The sequence below is a fragment of the Fusarium coffeatum genome, assembly GCF_003316985.1.
Source record: "Fusarium coffeatum strain FIESC_28 chromosome Unknown BRIP53273_contig_106, whole genome shotgun sequence".
Lineage (NCBI taxonomy): Eukaryota > Fungi > Ascomycota > Sordariomycetes > Hypocreales > Nectriaceae > Fusarium > Fusarium coffeatum.
The window spans coordinates 157,319-174,161 of NW_022157899.1; the positions used below are offsets into that span (position 1 = coordinate 157,319).

A 16,843-nucleotide genomic window follows, 5' to 3' on the forward strand; every position below is an offset into this window, starting at 1 on the left:
AATTATCCATCAAGTCTAGATTCTATCATCAATCAAATGCTTTCGATCAGCCGAAGATCAAGTATATTTTTGACTACAACAATCGACAACATCCCCCAAATCAAACTCTCGTTCGCAACTCCAACTTTGGCTACGTTTTCTTCAGGCGCGAACAACCGCCCGGATCGAGACCGACTATATCCTACGTGGGTGGGTAAGCCCAGAATCCAACGCACCAGAAAAGATCTGAGGCAAGCGAAGAAACTCGTCAAAGAGAAACCGAAGTGGACATGGGCCAGAGACTGTCACTCAGATCCCCAAAGAAGAAAGGCGAAGAGCATCACTCTAAGAAGCATCGACCCAAAGACGAAGGGGAAGCGAAAGAAGGGCAGACGACAATGCCTGGGTCAGGTGAGAATCGATTGTCAGAACCTGGCGAAGTGATAGGTATCGCTAATAGGTCTGACATTCTGGAAGATGACGAAAAGGGGGTTACTCATGCGGTATCAAAAGTCGAGACAGAGCAGAGCCAAGACCGAGATTCATTTCGAGCAAGCACATATGTATTTGTGGCCGACAAACACGTTGCTGGTGAATTTGTTGCCACTGCAGACGGTTCGAGTTCATTCGATACAAACGATGTTCATACCGGCGCTGCCATACTTAGTGTTGTCACCGATATCTGCCAGGGGGCTAGGAAGCCTTCTAGTCAAGAACGAGGCCAACTGCATACACTCTTCGAATTGATGCCATATCTCATGACACGAGAGGCACGAGAACAACAAGGAGAAGATCTTATGTCTGCATTCGAATTTCTGATAAGATTGTACGATAGTCCTGATTCGACGGACTGGGGAGAGATTGAGAGTTTTGATCACTTGCAGGATCAACTGAAGACGATGGAGAAATTTGACAGTCGCGCAGGGGCTGAACCAAAAGAGGAAGAAGGTGTTTTTGTAGTATGAGCTTTCATGCTGGACAAACACAACCCACCCGGAGACAGCACATCATGTATCAAAGACTATTGCATCGTGAAACATTTGAGTGGCGCATTATAGTGATACCCCTTTAGTCAGGTAGCAAAGGAAAAAAATGGATTTAGAATTTAACTCCCACGCCATATCCATAATCCCAAACCTAATGAATCTCGTAATGCAAAAACCGCCTCATGTCTAAATATTAAGGAAAAATGAATACCGAAGGCATGCTACCCAGATTACAGGAAGTAATCAGCGACAGGTTTTTTAGCAGGCATGCCCCGCGAATCTTGTGGCGCAGCCTGGAAGACTCTGTATCTCCGTGCAGGTCCGCTTCTAGGCGGCATGGCACCCTCCATCATAACTCCGGCGCCGCCATCGCTTCTTCCCACATCACCGTTGCTACGGGCAAACAGGCCCGTGCCAGACTCATCCTCAGAGAGTTCAAGAACAGCAGCGACGTTGCCGCAACGATAACAATAGTTTGGAGCAGACCAAACAGTGACAATAGAAGCGTCAAACATTTCCTTGAATCCCTCCATAACAAGTTGATGAGCGCGTGCAATAAGACTGAGGTCGTTGCGATGGTTGAAAACCTTCACAATATCTGCACCGAATAGGAAGCCTGCTCCTCGCGGCGAAAGACCCCAGCCATCGATTTCATCGGGGTCGGACCAGAGCAGGTCGCACATAGCTCCCTCGTGAGGTACTTCTTGCTTCCGGTCTATCAGTCGGATCTTATCCACTGTATCGACCAGAGGACTCAAGCCACCGTGAACACAGAGTACTGCTCCAGCGGGATTTCCGACAGAGCCACCACTTGACCCTGAAGCGCCTGATCCTGGTGGGCCTGTCTTGTCCATCGCGGTGCCCCCTGGGCTCTGAATCTGGTCTTGCGAATTTTCATCTGGTCGGCGTCGGGGAAATCGACTCATGATGGAGCCGTTCTGGTCGCAAACTTCGATTTCGGTCTCGTCGTCGACGGGCTCTACACCAGGTGACATGGTGTTTGAGGCGCCCAGCACGATAGCACCAAGTGCCAGGTAGTCAAAAACGTCGCAACAATAGCGCCAAACATTTGCGCTGCCATACTTTCTTATGCACTCGTCATAAAAACCGTAAACCGTTGTGATCTGGCGAGACTCGTGGTTTCCGCGAATTAGAGTCATTCTATCGGGGTATCGGACCTTTAGACAAAGTAACAGTAAGAACGACTCTAGTGAGTAGAAACCGCGATCGACAAAATCGCCTGGCAATCCGTGTTAGAATTCTGACTTAAGAAAAAAAAGCAAAACTGGGTGAAAGACCATACCCATGAATAGATAGTTTGTATCAGGAACGTCACCCCCAACTCTGAATAACTCCATCAAGTCGTGGAATTGCCCATGAATATCACCGCATATCTACCAGAGATATCAGCGATTGTTAAGATATAGCAGATGCCTTTGCTGGGGAACAGCGCATACCGTGACAGGCGCCGATACAGTGACGACGTTTCCCTCTTCAATCAAAAGCTCACGCGCTTTGTGACAAAGCTCCCGAACTTGCGCTTCTGGGATCGGTCGGCATGCGCGCAGCTGCGCAATGGCCCTGAAACGAAATATTAGCTCGAAAGGTCCGGTGATCGGCGGTTGGACTTGGAGTCTCACTTGTCGAGGTCGCTCATAATTAATTATACAGTTGAGTGGCGATTGGGTGGTGCGTGCCTGCTAAGAGACGGCTCGGAGGGGGTTGGGGGCAGTTAAGCAAGAATGAAGATATAGTTAGTTAATCCAACCTTAAAGTTGCGATCTGCCGTTTAAGGGGATGCGTGGGGAATACTAAAACGCTGGGTCGCGTGTGTTGGAGATAGATTTGGAGATTTCGCGATTCGCGCTGCTGAGTGACGCTCTATCGGCTTATCGGAGTGGATCCAAGCTCCTGCCCCGCGAAAGATTGGCTTACATCGGACTTACATTCGACCGTCCGCCGACAGCATCCCCTTCAACCGGTAGCCAATGGGAAAGATAGCATAACTCAGGTTTGAGTGAGCAGCTTTGGATTTCCGGACCACCACCACAAATCGCTCGAAACCACCGGCTCGTCGACCTCGTCAACGCGTGTCGGGAGGACGATGCTACGGTCGCTATGTGAGTTCAATGGCACTAAACACCCATTGAAGCACCCGCTGACGGCCAATTGAGACTTTTAGAGTCCTTCATCAAACGACTTACTTCTGAATCCTGGAATCGGATCATATCATATCATGCCACCACTCCTTCACCCAAAGTCGCGAATGACGTCGTCGCTCTTCGCAACGACTGTCGCCGCCTGCTTTATCGTCGTCACAATTCCACACATGCTCCCTTGCCCCGTACCACGGGCCCGATTCGCTGATGGAGATATTATGGTTGATGAGAATGGCCGACGAATGAGGTGGAAGCGAAAGGACACCAACCCCAAGGTCGAAGACGGAATCGTACAATTCAACGATGTGTCAAGCGAGGAAGCCGAGAGCGCACAGGAAAGAGCCAAGAGGGAATGTCCTCTACCGAAACCGGGCGGTATGCTAGGAGAATGGTTAGGGTTTCACAAGAACGATAACGAGACGGGCCGATGACCCACGAGAATTGATACAACAACTTCAAGCGGACTATATCGGACGCATATATACCCCAATTCCATACTCATGGCCTTGACAACCACGAAACCCAGCTGAGCAACTTCCTTCACCAGCTCATATTTGACTGTCAGATCGCCTATCCCGAACGTCGGCTCGACGTCAGTTATAACCCTACAAGATTCAACAAGAAAGTTGAATTACTTCAGTGCGAGGATCGTGCCTTGGATAGCCGAAGCACAATTGAGGTCAATATTATCATGGGCTATGCCTTTACAGCATAATCATATCCGTCTCTTGGGGAGATATATCTCAGGTAAACAACAGCAATAGAAAAAAAAAATATTTAAAGCTTCAATTCAGTCCATTCACTTGTTGAGATGTAATCAGGTCTGCTAAGCATCTGAGGAAGTTACGTAGCTGCGAACGCAAGCCAAAACCGGGAATTAGCTTTTTGGGAGTTGAAGACTGTTTGCTGTAATTTGATTAGACGTAGCCAGCAACCAGAACTCTATGTAGCAAAACTCCAGCTTGCATAGCTGCACCTTAAAGTAGGTCGGTAAGGTACCCAGTTAGGAAAAAGTAGCAGCCCTGCTTGTTGTACTTTGTTCCTGTGTTAGGCACTAATTCGACATTTCTTTCGACCTAGGTAGCTTTCAATAAGCCTGTCGATATGTCCCTGAGTTCCTGTTCGAACAAGGAACCTGAAGGCAATCTTGCTGTAACTAAGTATGTATGTAACTTGGCCGTTGATGTAAACGAGAAACGGGAGGGACCCTTGAAGCTTATTTAGGGACGAGCAAGGTACCGAAGATGCAAGGGTGTATCTGTATGTGCCCTCCGAGTATAGACATACGTCAGACTTCCATTGGGTATGGTTGTGATGTGGGGATAGATGACATTCAATCTATTGGTCTTTGGAAGTTCGGAGAATACAATTTTGGGTTGCAGTCATTGTATCCTGTCTGAATCCATTATGTCATGCCCTTTTGTTGAATAGTACTCGTAATTCTGTGTCCATTGCATATGTACGAATACAGACAGATATAGATGAATGAAAGAGATTCCTGATTCTGATACAGACCTAAATAGCTAGACTTGCGGCTGTGGAGCTAGGTCGGGTTGTCGCGTGATGTTAATTAAACGCTGTGACTTTCGCGCGTATCCGTATAAATAGAGTGCCTGCCCAATCCATCATTTGGGACATTGGGACAGAGACCCTGTTGCTCCGTGCCTGTAGGATCTACGTTGCTGCAAGGAGGCAGCCAGCAGGTATGCAAAATGGTTACTGGGCACTCTGGGCACGACTGGGGCTGGCAGGGGTAATTTGAGAATGACGGGTTGCACTTGAAGCTTATTTATTTATTACTCTGCAGTGAGCGAAACCATGCAAGACTGTCGGTTCACTGCTTCAACGGATATTTCCTCTCGATGACAGTGGACACGTGCATTGTCTTCATGATTTCATTCTACAGCTATTGTGAGAAGAAAAACCGGCACAAGACGCTGGTAGCGGCACGAGAAACCTTGGCAATGACGCCTTTTAGCGCTGCCAGAGCTCCCAGGACATAGGCTGACAGTGGAGCCCAGGCAGTCTCACCCACTAACGGACTCTGAATGACGGGCTTGCACAGACCAGGCGCGTCGAAACGCCCGGGGGAACAAAGTAACCTGGTAGACAGGCGACAGGGAATACGGCTTTGGCTGCGGCCGGGCATGTTCCCATTCAAGCTCATCTCAATTTCCCCGTTTTCATTGTAATTTTTGTCTCTCTTTCTGTCTGTCTATCTGCCTGTCGCTGTCGCCGTCTCTGTCGTGTGTTGCGTACAGTAGTTTGAGCCCAAGTCTCGACTGTCGCCAGATTTAATTAATTGCCTACCTTCCTGGGGCTACTTTCCATACTTTACTTTATACCTACTACATTATTCTCTAACCCATACCACTTCTTGGTTGCATTACTCTACATACGCTCTTGTGCATTTGCCATCTTGGTATCAATCCTGCGCGCTCGCCGGCTCAGCCGCGCTCCAACAAACCGATTGCCATGAGAGATTGTTCTGGGTGCGCTTTGCGATCGCCCTCGCCGGCTTCAACGTCCGGCTGAAGATATAGTTTCAAGTCATCATTGACCGGGCTCTTCACTGTTGCCGCCCGCAAGTCATGACTTCACCTCCTTCACCCCCACGAACTGGTACTGGAAATGGCACTGGCTCTAGCACACATCACGACTCCCCCCGTACTTATGATTCCGGTCGCACCTTGAGCAGCTCTGTTGCGAGTCGATCTGCCCGTCTCCGCCCTCCTCGATCTCTCCCACGTAAGCGCTCGCGAGATGTCTTTGTTCGATTCCTCAAAAGCTGACTTTGAATATAGCATGGATTAACTCTTACGATGGCGAACATGGCTCGGCGAGTGACGATCAATTACGACTCCTTCGACCTCCTTCGCGCGCCGTTCCACCTCAGCACAATTCATCACCAAGCGACCCTCAAAGGCGGGTCTCCAAAGATGGCTTCATCGATCCACAGGATCCCCTTCTCGGTAAAGGTCAGGAAACGAGGGGCAAGATTCCTCATTTTATGCGGTATGGGCGCGCCTCGATGCGTGGCAGGAAATGGGATCATTTGAGATCCGCAGAACCTGTTATTGTGCCTGGACATAAACCAGCCTTAACCTCGCAACCGAGTGTAGCTTGGCAAGACTTTGTTCAGTCATCCGCATGGGGCCGCATGACGGACGAGGACTCAAAAGTGATGGATATTGAGGCTCTCCGGAACTTGCAACCAAACTTTGATACGCCAGCTCGCCACCCCTACAACGCCGAGGAAGCCAAGATATCTCGGAAGAGAAAGCGCCTTGCACCATACAAGCGTATATGGTACATGGCTATCCGTCATTCTCTCGCACCTCTAATGTTCAGGCTAAGTGTCATGGTCACTTCCATTATTGCACTTGGTGTCGCGGCACGAATACATCAACTTGAAGACGTCGACAGTTCAGATTCGGCTGAGGAGACACAATCTATCGTTGCCGTCGCTGTAGACTGTGTAGCTATTCCTTACATCGGCTACATGATCTGGGACGAATACACAGGAAAGCCTCTGGGCTTACGATCAGTTGTGTCCAAGATTTCCCTGATTTTACTGGACCTCTTTTTCATTATCTTCAAATCCGCGAGCACAGCACTCGCGTTTGAAAGCCTCGTTTACCATAACCTGTCTGACACCGCAGTGCGGAATCTGTCCAAAGCTCTGGCAGCATTTATGTTGATAGGATTGGTTGCCTGGTCCATGAACTTTGCAGTCAACATATTCCGCACTGTTGAGCGTCTGGGAGGAGGCGAGGATGATGGCGTACACGGTTAGAATGAGGGTCGGTGCAACGGACTTGGCTTATGAATTTTGGGATACCCCTTCGAGCAGGGAGTGCTTATGGCGTGGCTTGTTAGAATATGGAACATTTGACTTTGATATCACGGTAGACCGTGTTTAGCGTTCATTGCTGCTTTTTCTTTCCTTTATCAGTATTATCATGAGCAATTACGGATGGCTCCCTACAGGCAGGCAGACAGACAGGTATCTTATAACAATGCGGATACCTCGTAGTACATTTCTTAGTGTCGGGGATACCTCAAATAGATGAAATGAACAGAACTAAATAACTTGAACAATGCTGCTGATGAAACGTGTACTAAGATGAATTTTAAATAGTGTTTCATGTATTCATCTTTTCTATTGAGTTAAACTTCAGATTGATTTATCGTCTGTGTTGAATGGCCTTCCTTTATAGAGTAGAGGTAGGTTTCTGCTATACACTTCCACATGCAGCTTTGAAACAATGGAATAGTATTTTAAAGTACCTATTCTAGGCTTCCATTGTCACGTTCTAGGCCCCTGTCGTCGGAGACAAAACCCAAAACCCAGCCTGATCCCTTGGCGGTGGATGACGGCAGATCCAAGCACTAAGCCAGTTATAGCGATAGCCTAGGTAGACTAGGTACGCCTTGCCTTGCCTTGCCCATGTCCTCCTGTTCATCCCAGCTGCGGTCTGACCTCCAGCTACTGCCTGATCCTCCTCCCATTCCTGTGCATTTGTTTGACCGTGAAGAATCGCCCTCATTTCACGAGTTGTTTCTTTTTTATGACTCATTTGGCGTGGTTCGGACTGATTTAAACTTATGACCTGCTGTTACTTCACCCAAAGCACAAACTCTTGATCGACCCTTAACTTTATCCATCCGAAGCCGCCTCTTGAGTTCACCCCAGCCAGAATTCTTGCTACTTAACGAACTCGATCCTAAATCCGACAACTTTCTTTTCTCAAACAACCACACCGCGGGCTGTCTTCACCGTCGCCCTGAATCTCCGCATCTCGGTCTCCCGTCTTGTAATCCTACTCCCATCACGCAAACACACTTCGCCGACTCTGACGACATCGCGTCGAGCCCCTCGATACCGACCCCGCCTCCATCACCGATACCTTCGTCAACTCTCCATTCGCCCCCCTCTGTCAGCGCATGATGGCCGCCAAGATGGGCGCACAGGGCCAGATGCCCCCCATACCCAACAGGGAGGATATTGTCGCAACGTGAGTCTCCCGCTTGGGTAACTTTGAACTGCAGAAGCTGACTAGACCAGATGGAATTACCTCCAAGCTGGTATCGCACGCGTAATGAACGACCTTGAACAGGGTATCGACATGCAAATGTATATGGGTGTCTATACGTCAGTAACCTTTGATAATACTCCCTGGTCTACGGAGATCATGTGCTAACATTTTCTAGCGCCGTCCACAACTTTTGTACGTCTCAGAAAGCTGTTGGCATGAACAGTCCTGCGATGCACTCTAACCATCGAGGAGGCAAGTACATCCACATATTCTACTTACGGATAGCAGATCTAACTTTTGCCAGCGCATCTTCTCGGCGAGGAGCTATACAACAAACTTATAGATTACCTGAAGCATCACCTCGAGAATCTCGTGAATCAAAGCAAGACTCACACCGACGAGGCCTTGCTCGCTTTCTACATCAAAGAATGGGGTCGATACACAGTCGCTGCCAAGTACATTCACCACCTCTTCCGCTACCTCAACCGGCACTGGGTCAAGCGGGAGATTGACGAGGGCAAGAAGAATATCTACGACGTCTACACGCTGCATCTCGTGCAATGGAGAAAGGAGCTCTTTGAGAAGGTTAGCGTCAAGGTTATGGATGCGGTTCTCAAGCTCGTCGAGAAGCAGAGGAATGGCGAAACTATCGAGCACGGCCAGATTAAGCAAGTCGTGGATTCCTTCGTTTCTCTGGGATTGGACGAGGCAGACCCATCCAAGTCAACCCTCGATGTCTACCGCTACCATTTCGAGCGCCCATTCCTCGATGCCACTAAGGACTTTTACAATGCCGAATCGAAGCAATTTGTGGCAGAGAACAGTGTTGTGGAATACATGAAGAAGGCCGAAGCGCGCCTCGCTGAGGAAGAGGAACGTGTTCGCATGTATCTTCATCAGGACATTGCCATCCCACTCAAAAAGTCTTGCAATCAAGCTCTTATTGCAGACCACTCAGCTCTTCTTAGGGAGGAGTTCCAAGTACTTCTTGATAATGATCGCGAAGAAGACATGGCCAGGATGTATAAGCTTCTGTCAAGGATTCCGGACGGGCTCGAGCCGCTTAGATCCCGCTTCGAAACACACGTCAGGAAGGCTGGCCTTGCTGCCGTGCAAAAGGTCTCGTCTTCGGAGGGTGAAAAGCTTGAGCCAAAGGTTTATGTGGACGCTCTACTTGAGATTCACACACAGTATCAGGGTCTTGTTGAGCGAGCCTTCAAGAGCGAGCCTGAGTTTACACGATCTCTGGACAATGCATGCAGGGAGTTCGTCAACCGTAACGAAGTCTGCAAATCCGGATCTAGCAAATCGCCGGAGCTGTTGGCTAAGTACGCCGATCACTTGCTCAAGAAGAGCAGTACCAGCATCGAGGAATCCGAATTGGAACATATTCTTGATCAGATCATGACGGTATTCAAGTACATCGAAGACAAGGACGTATTCCAAAAGTTTTACTCACGGATGCTTGCTCGACGCCTAGTAAACAGCAACTCGTCTTCCGATGATGCAGAGACCAGCATGATCAGCAAACTCAAGGAAGCGTGCGGTTTTGAGTACACCAACAAGCTTCAGCGTATGTTCCAGGATATGCAAATCTCGGCAGATTTGAACAAGGACTTCCGGGCTCACCTCGAAGACGTTGAGTCTGCGAAGGTGGTCGACTCAACTTTCTCTATTCTAGGAACCGGTTTTTGGCCATTGACGGCGCCGTCCACTGACTTCAACCCGCCTCCTGAAATCGCAGCCGAGATCGAGCGTTTTTCACGTTTCTATAAGCACAAGCATGATGGCCGTAAGCTCACGTGGATGTGGCATCTTTGCAAGGGTGAGATCAAGGCTGGCTACTGCAAGGCTAGCAAGACTCCCTACACTTTCCAGGTATCGATCTACCAGATGGCTATCCTCCTGCTTTTCAACGAGAAGGACAGCTACAGCTATGATGATATGCTCAGCGCTACTCAACTCAGCAAGGAGGTTATAGATCAGGCCCTTGCTACTATCTTGAAGGCAAAGGTGCTCGTCATGCCCGGCGCATCTGGTGAAAAGCCAGGGCCGGGTAAGACTTTCAAGCTCAACTATGACTTCAAGAGCAAGAAAATCCGTATTAATTTGAACATTGGTGGTGTTAAGGAGGCTAAGCAAGAGGAGGTCGAGACCAACAAGACAATCGAGGAGGACCGAAAGCTGGTTCTTCAGGTATGTATTTTCTTCCACAGCAAGGGACTTTACAAGAACTTTACTAACTGATTATAGTCCGCAATCGTGCGAATCATGAAGGCACGTAAGAAGATGAAGCACCAGAACCTAGTCAGTGAGACTATCAACCAGATCAGGTCCCGCTTTGTGCCAAAGGTTGGCGACATCAAGAAGTGCATAGAAATTTTACTTGACAAGGAGTACCTAGAGCGTCTAGACGACGATGAGTTAGGATACCTTGCTTAAGTCTCAATTTTTACACAACATCGCTTGGAAGACGAGGGTTACAAAATCAGGCCCTCCTCATCCTACAATCCTTCTCACGCTCGGTCTATTGGGTGTCTACTCCGAGCACAGTTATCTGGTTCTCACCCGTCGTACGCGACTGCCTCTTGTCACCTTGAGTGGTCAGGAAAGGGTCGTGGATAAAGGTGATGTAGGCCGGAGTTAACATTAGATGTCAGCACTTTGATCCAGGACAAGGTGCTGCGAGCTTCCCCCTTATACCACCCCTATGTTATTCTGGTGTTCAACACGTCGTCGGTTTTGATCATGCTTTTGGAAGAGGGCGGCCATCCATGGGGCAGAAGATTTTGGTCGATCAGGTTGAGGGTATAGTGATAAAAGGACTGGAATGAGCGGCACAAGAGAAAGCTCTTGGTCATGAATAAACTTGAAGAGAATAAACGTTCATGCAAAGCTGAACTCGTGCTGATGACTTGTGCTTGACCTGTGACTTTACGATGTATTGGCGACAAATCCCGACCAGGTGCAAACAACATATATGATTTTCGCTAGAGGTTAACCCATTTTGGTCTGATCATCATATCTATATTCCATGAGGTGTTCGTCCAATATAGCAGCGTATCCTTCTTATTTTCACTTATATATAGTCTCATCAATCCTTCACTGCTGCACCGTTACCTTCAGGGTGAGAATTCACCTCAAGCCCTCTGTCCTTTGAGCCAACGACTCCCTCTGCTTGGAAACCATTATCCTCCTTTTTGGGCACTGGTGGGCCAGGTAAAGGCTTATTGGTCCCTGAAGTTGGTCGACTGTTGGACTCACTGACCCCTGAGAGTATACTCTCACTAAAGCTTGCTCCTCTGTCTTTTCGCGAGGCCTGATCATCTGAACTCCCCCCTCTAGATTCAGGGGCACTGATCATCTGGTAATCTCTGTCAATCGGGCTGCTTGATGTAGAGTCATCAGCAGATTTCTCCGGCTTAGTCGTTGTTTTGCGACCCCAACTGGCTCCCCAGCCGCTTGTTCGGCGCTTCTCGCCAGCCCAGGCTGCCCAGCTACCGATGTAAGCGCCAGCTCGCGCGCCAGCCGATTGTCCAATTTGTCCAGCTTTTGATGGGTCGGTTCCGGCAGGCTGGTCAGGATTATCTTGTAGAGTCGCTGCTCGGGCTTCTTCGGCGCGGCGTCTCTGGGCTTCTCGTAGAGCTTCCATGTCAGCATAAAGCTTGTTGAGCACAAATGAGGCCTTCTCCCGACCAGCAGCGAGATTCCTGCCAAGGACTTCGCGCCCTTGCGCAAAACGCTCGTCTAAGTGCAGCTCTTTTACTTGCTCTGCGATTCGACGTTGAACATCCTCGATGTTGAGGCCGCCTGCGCAGGGATGTCGAGGGTCGACAATGTCAAACAGGTGAGAGTCGGTGTTTGCGTTCCACATGCGATAATTCTCTGTGCGTTTCCAAGCTTCTACCCACTCGTAGCCAAAGTCTGCAACGGGGTCACCCTCGACCTCGGGAAGCATAGCTTTGGGGTTATTTGGGTTTGCATTGAGGTAGTTGTGGTATTTAACGGACGAGATGAGGGCGAGAATGTACTCTTCGAACTGGAGCCTGATAAATTCCTCGCTGCCGACGTACTTCAAAGTCTTCGGTCTGTTGGGATTGGCTTCATCCCATGTCTCGTTAATTTCGTGGGTCAGGTAATCTATCCATCTTCGGTCCGCAGCTGTGAGAGTAAGAGCGGTTCTGAGTGGTTGTGAGTTGATTACGACTGATTCTTCGTCCAAGTTAATGAGAATGTCACTATAGCGGTCTTTCTGCTGAAGCAAGAGTGAGTTTGTGCTACCGACGATATAGGATTTTGTTCCAAAGTCGGCCAGGATGTCGAGTTGCTGTAAGGGTGTATAAGGCCCAAATAAGCTTCCCTGCACTAAATATTAATTACTGCTGTGAAGAATGCGGTACGGTAAGACGCACCTTGCCAAATATCTGAAGCGGAAGGCCCATGTAGCATAGCAAAGAGTTGCGATCACTAGTTCGCAAACTGGTAGGCTTTGTCAAACTTGTCTCATAGCTGTTTAGTTCGGGGTCTGCGCTGTCTTGTAGGTTGCGAATGAGGCCGGGTATCAAGGACAAAAGAGAAAACTGCATCATGCACAACTTATCACACCTCGAGCCAAAGAAAAGCATCTGGTAAGTGGGTTAGCTATACAAGCTTCAAGAAGCGCAAAGAAAGCTTTTACCTTTGGCTGAAGAAGACAGCACTTCAAGAGAACCAGCGTTTGCCATTTGTACTCGTGAATCAACTCACGTAGACTCATGCCGAGGTACTGGTCTCGATCTACCTGGTCATTGAGCACACCCTTAGTCTTCTCATCAGCGAGGCTCTCCTGGAACCTGCGGAGGATCTCGACATCAGTGAACTCGCGTTGGGCGAACCAAGCCTGTGTCACGATACTCAGACGCTCACGAAGCATGCCAAAGAACTGTGGGCTGTCGGCAATGACCACAACAGCTTTCTGTACAGTGGAGCGTGTGACATCGGCAGGACGGTTGATGAGTTGGGTTGAGTCGAGCTGTCGAGTACAGGATATTCCAAAAAGTGACGTAGCCGGCTTCGTGTCCGTTGCTGGACGAAGGAGTGTAAAGTAGGAAAAGTCCTCTTCTGATCTACCCAACAATCTCAGCACCATTAACAACAAGTGGTCGCTCTCCCAATAGATGAGCCGACTGGAATAAAAAAGGCGAACTCACGCGTGCGCACCATCGCTCAGGGCCATAAAAGGTAACAAAGGCCAGCCATAGTCGACCGCTGGATCAGTCCCCTCTTCCACGCCAAACCAATTCTCTACCTCAGGGCCTCTGGCATGGTGGAATCCGACAACGGTAACGAGCGGTATGAAATCGGGCTTGTTGGAGGATGAAGGCGAGGCGGGCAAAATAGGTGACAGAACAGGCTTGAGGTCATTGCTGTACTCGGGCGCGCCAAGACCGCCGGGAGGGGACTCGTCGGAGCTCATTGTATTAATATTTTCCAAAGGGAGTGTCGTCAATCGCCGGCCATAAAGATATCTAAAAACTTTGTCCTAACGATGGAATCCGTGCCTCTTTTTCTTTCGTTATTGAGGGGCTGATCGACAAGTGAAGCGGCTTGTTGACGCGATAAGGGTGGCTTTGCTTGACTCGAGTCCGAAAGTCGGGGATGGGGGAGGCGAGTGTCGGTTGGACGTCGAGGCGCCCAGTTCTCGTGAGAAGCTGGGGGGTTGCTTGGCCTCAGTCGCACTTCTGAAGCTATCGAAGGGATGATATGCTGGTGCTAGTGCTGGTGAAGCGGTCAAAGAAGTCGGGACTAGTTGTAAAAGTAAATTTATGTGTCGATAAAAGTTCAATGTCGCATAACAGTTGATCGCAAAATGCTCTCGACAGATGCGGTATGGATAATATAATATGTCCTTTGTGCTGTGCTATGCTGTGCTGTGCTGGCTTGCTGCAATATGAGTTGACCAGACTATACTGGTTCCGTCGAGAAATGGCGATTCTGGTGTTGATGGTGGTGATTATGCTGATGCTGGTAGCCAGTATGTAGATGAAATTGAGTGATGGAGGTGGATCACTTTTAAGGAGAAGATAGACGTGCAGTAACAGAAATCAAACTAATACAGGAAAGGTACTGTAACGTACAGTATCACCAGAAAAGGGAAGCGGTACGGATATTCTGAGGGGCACCTACAGAGCTAGATCCATAAAATCACCAATTAACAATGGAAGCACGTCCCCTCCCCGGACAGGATCCAGGATCAAAGCTCAATATATAATATGGAGGTGAAAAGACTACTAGGTAATAATCACATATTATTCTTGATCAACAAGGTACGTAAATATTTTAATGACGGCGTATTCCCATGACCTACCTATGCTTAAACTCGAATGACGTCGATTATAGTCATGTATGTTATCGTAGAGGCCCAAATCAAGGTGTACTCCTCTTCAAGACATATTGTGGCATTCCATACAATATGTAGACTCGATGCCTCGGCCTAAACATAGAAACATTCTCTGCTCGGGTACTAAGCTGCGATTGGTCTTATCCGCCTGGTGCAGGTAAGTCGACGTGTCTTGCATATTGTCAATGGCATTGGCTGCATGGAAACCTCCATCTCAGTATCAGCTCAACAGGGCATTGTTCATTCGTTGCAGGACGGGATGCCCTCAGGGTGTCAGAAGAAATGACCGCCAAAAGCATAAAAGATGAAATAGTTTATTAGTCATTTTATACCAGCTTGGGCCCGCTCTTGGGTTACTTGATTTCAGCAACCTAAGCATTAGAGGATAATTCTTCTGTTACCTCCATACGTGGATGCGTACGGATACTCGTGGTCGCTTCAGCAATTCAAACCCACGTTTTCCAGACTAGGTAGTCAAAGGCTCGGAACAAGATATAACCAAAAATCAAGGATAAAAGAACCAGGACGTAAATCAATCGCAATCTCACTGTCAAAGATCCACCATCTTGATAACAACACATACCTTGTAACTTGGCCGAAACCGTAGACCATATTGAATCTACCGTTGTCATTGATCCAATCGGAGACAAGCGGAAGATCGATGAGGCTCTTTAAAAATTTGAGAAACAACCCGGACCTGTACTAAGGTAGAACCTATTATGTTACAACCAGATCAGTGAACCCGCTACCAAAGTTGGCCGACAGACTCCTTTCTCTTGTGATCGTCAACATCTCACTGGTGTAGCTCAATTCGTTTCATGTTTGAAGCCAGATAAGTCACCATAAACTCAACGTAATTGGGAGGAATGCAGAGACATGGCAGGCCTGGCTCTAGCCAATATCTCATGTGGCGCAATTCCCAAAGACGGCCTTGAATGAGACATACTTAGAAAGTCGAGTTTGATAGACGCAATCCTTTCAAGTCGACAGGCTCGACTCGTCGTCCAATATTATAGGCCGGATAAGGAGACATCATATAGTACAAGTCATAAAGATCGATGAATCATCAGAACCACATGGATTTAGATGGACTTGGAATTGCCAGGACAATATCAAGATTTGGTGTGAAGGCATCGTTTGACAAGCGTTTTTCAATGAGGCTGAAACAAAACGAAACGAAACAAGATAATCATGATCAGAGGACGGAAATAAGAGCCAGAGCCATCCGGTTTTGGGGCGATAGCATGTACAGTACAGAGTACCGGTATCCGTATTCTGCAGAGACAAGAAAACTTCCCGCGGGGGCAGCAAGCAATACATACAGTACGCCGTTTCAAGAGCGGCCAAGAGAAATTTCATTAACAATATTGCGAGGGTTTCGCATTAACAACGAGGGGTAACAAGAACGAGAGCATGCAAACATAAAAGGGCAGCCCAAGCTGCGATTTTCTCCATATCAAGAAGGCTTATTCCTCATCAGGCGGTCCAGAAAATGACCAGGATACAGAAGCTTATTGACAAAATGACTTGGACATTGGATGCTTTAAGTCTCGATTTTTCTTCAAGTTTCTGTAAGCAGGAACAATGGTTATGCCAAGATATTGCGTACCCAGGTAGGTAAATACAGTTCGCGTGGTGAGACTTGATCAGATATCGAAACCTGGTACGGAGTACAGTAGCGGTACTCGGTGAGGGGAAGGGGAAAGATTTGGGTGACCAGCACGGCGTTTCTGCATGCAAACACCAATGCAGCATGGTATGAGGAGAACAGAAAATAGAAATGGATAATTATATGCAATACCGGTAATATGAGTTGACAAGGGTTCCAATGCCAGATCCACTTCATCTCCAGGTACCCCGGCGAAAACCCCCTGGTCAAAATTCCATTGAGCTGGCTTCGCCGTCAGGATATCAGAAAACTTGACCGCCGAGAACTCGAGAGACGAAATAGTTTGACCACTTTGCTCGATTGAAAGCAATCTTGAGGCCATTTGTTTTTGTCACCGCAAGGAATTGAAGGACATCTTTTCTGATACCCACTAGCTTCATTATGCTGGATTGGCTGTACATCAGTACGTATTGTACGGATACTTTGTAAAGTTACAGATTCTCCTGTGATCCGGCAATCTGGAGTCATGTACACAGAGTAAGTCGCATGCTTGATTACAAGCTGTATATCTTGAGGTGCTGTACGCGAATCAGGAAACAGTACGGATATCTCGTGCTCAATAATTGCCTCGTTCTTTCGCGCTCCTTGACTGGCTTCATGAATGGAATGCGGATGAATCGCTCCAACCTTAT

The 16,843-nt window shown here is 48.3% G+C and overlaps 5 protein-coding genes across 5 annotated transcripts; 3 read left to right on the top strand and 2 right to left on the bottom strand.

Annotated features, from left to right (window-relative positions):
• Positions 1–1,195: 1,195 nt before the first annotated feature.
• FIESC28_04861 (uncharacterized protein) lies at positions 1,196–2,622 on the bottom strand (the record flags this gene model as incomplete). The annotated part of the gene is made up of 4 exons (XM_031159008.1): positions 1,196–2,205; positions 2,269–2,359; positions 2,423–2,546; positions 2,606–2,622. The coding sequence occupies 4 exons, from the start codon at positions 2,620–2,622 to the stop codon at positions 1,196–1,198; spliced, it is 1,242 nt and encodes a 413-aa protein (XP_031016960.1).
• A 579-nt stretch (positions 2,623–3,201) lies between these two features.
• FIESC28_04862 (uncharacterized protein) lies at positions 3,202–3,555 on the top strand (the record flags this gene model as incomplete). Its single annotated transcript, XM_031159009.1, has 1 exon — positions 3,202–3,555. The coding sequence occupies one exon, from the start codon at positions 3,202–3,204 to the stop codon at positions 3,553–3,555; it is 354 nt and encodes a 117-aa protein (XP_031016961.1).
• Positions 3,556–5,715: 2,160 nt separating this feature from the next.
• Positions 5,716–6,920, top strand: FIESC28_04863 (uncharacterized protein; the record flags this gene model as incomplete). Its single annotated transcript, XM_031159010.1, has 2 exons — positions 5,716–5,872; positions 5,929–6,920. 2 exons carry the CDS (start codon positions 5,716–5,718, stop codon positions 6,918–6,920), a joined length of 1,149 nt encoding a protein of 382 aa, XP_031016962.1.
• Positions 6,921–8,074: 1,154 nt separating this feature from the next.
• FIESC28_04864 (uncharacterized protein) lies at positions 8,075–10,605 on the top strand (the record flags this gene model as incomplete). Its single annotated transcript, XM_031159011.1, has 5 exons — positions 8,075–8,142; positions 8,193–8,279; positions 8,339–8,355; positions 8,468–10,359; positions 10,417–10,605. The coding sequence occupies 5 exons, from the start codon at positions 8,075–8,077 to the stop codon at positions 10,603–10,605; spliced, it is 2,253 nt and encodes a 750-aa protein (XP_031016963.1).
• Positions 10,606–11,257: 652 nt separating this feature from the next.
• Positions 11,258–13,618, bottom strand: FIESC28_04865 (uncharacterized protein; the record flags this gene model as incomplete). The annotated part of the gene is made up of 4 exons (XM_031159012.1): positions 11,258–12,523; positions 12,576–12,788; positions 12,842–13,268; positions 13,353–13,618. 4 exons carry the CDS (start codon positions 13,616–13,618, stop codon positions 11,258–11,260), a joined length of 2,172 nt encoding a protein of 723 aa, XP_031016964.1.
• Between the last annotated feature and the right edge of the window lie 3,225 nt (positions 13,619–16,843).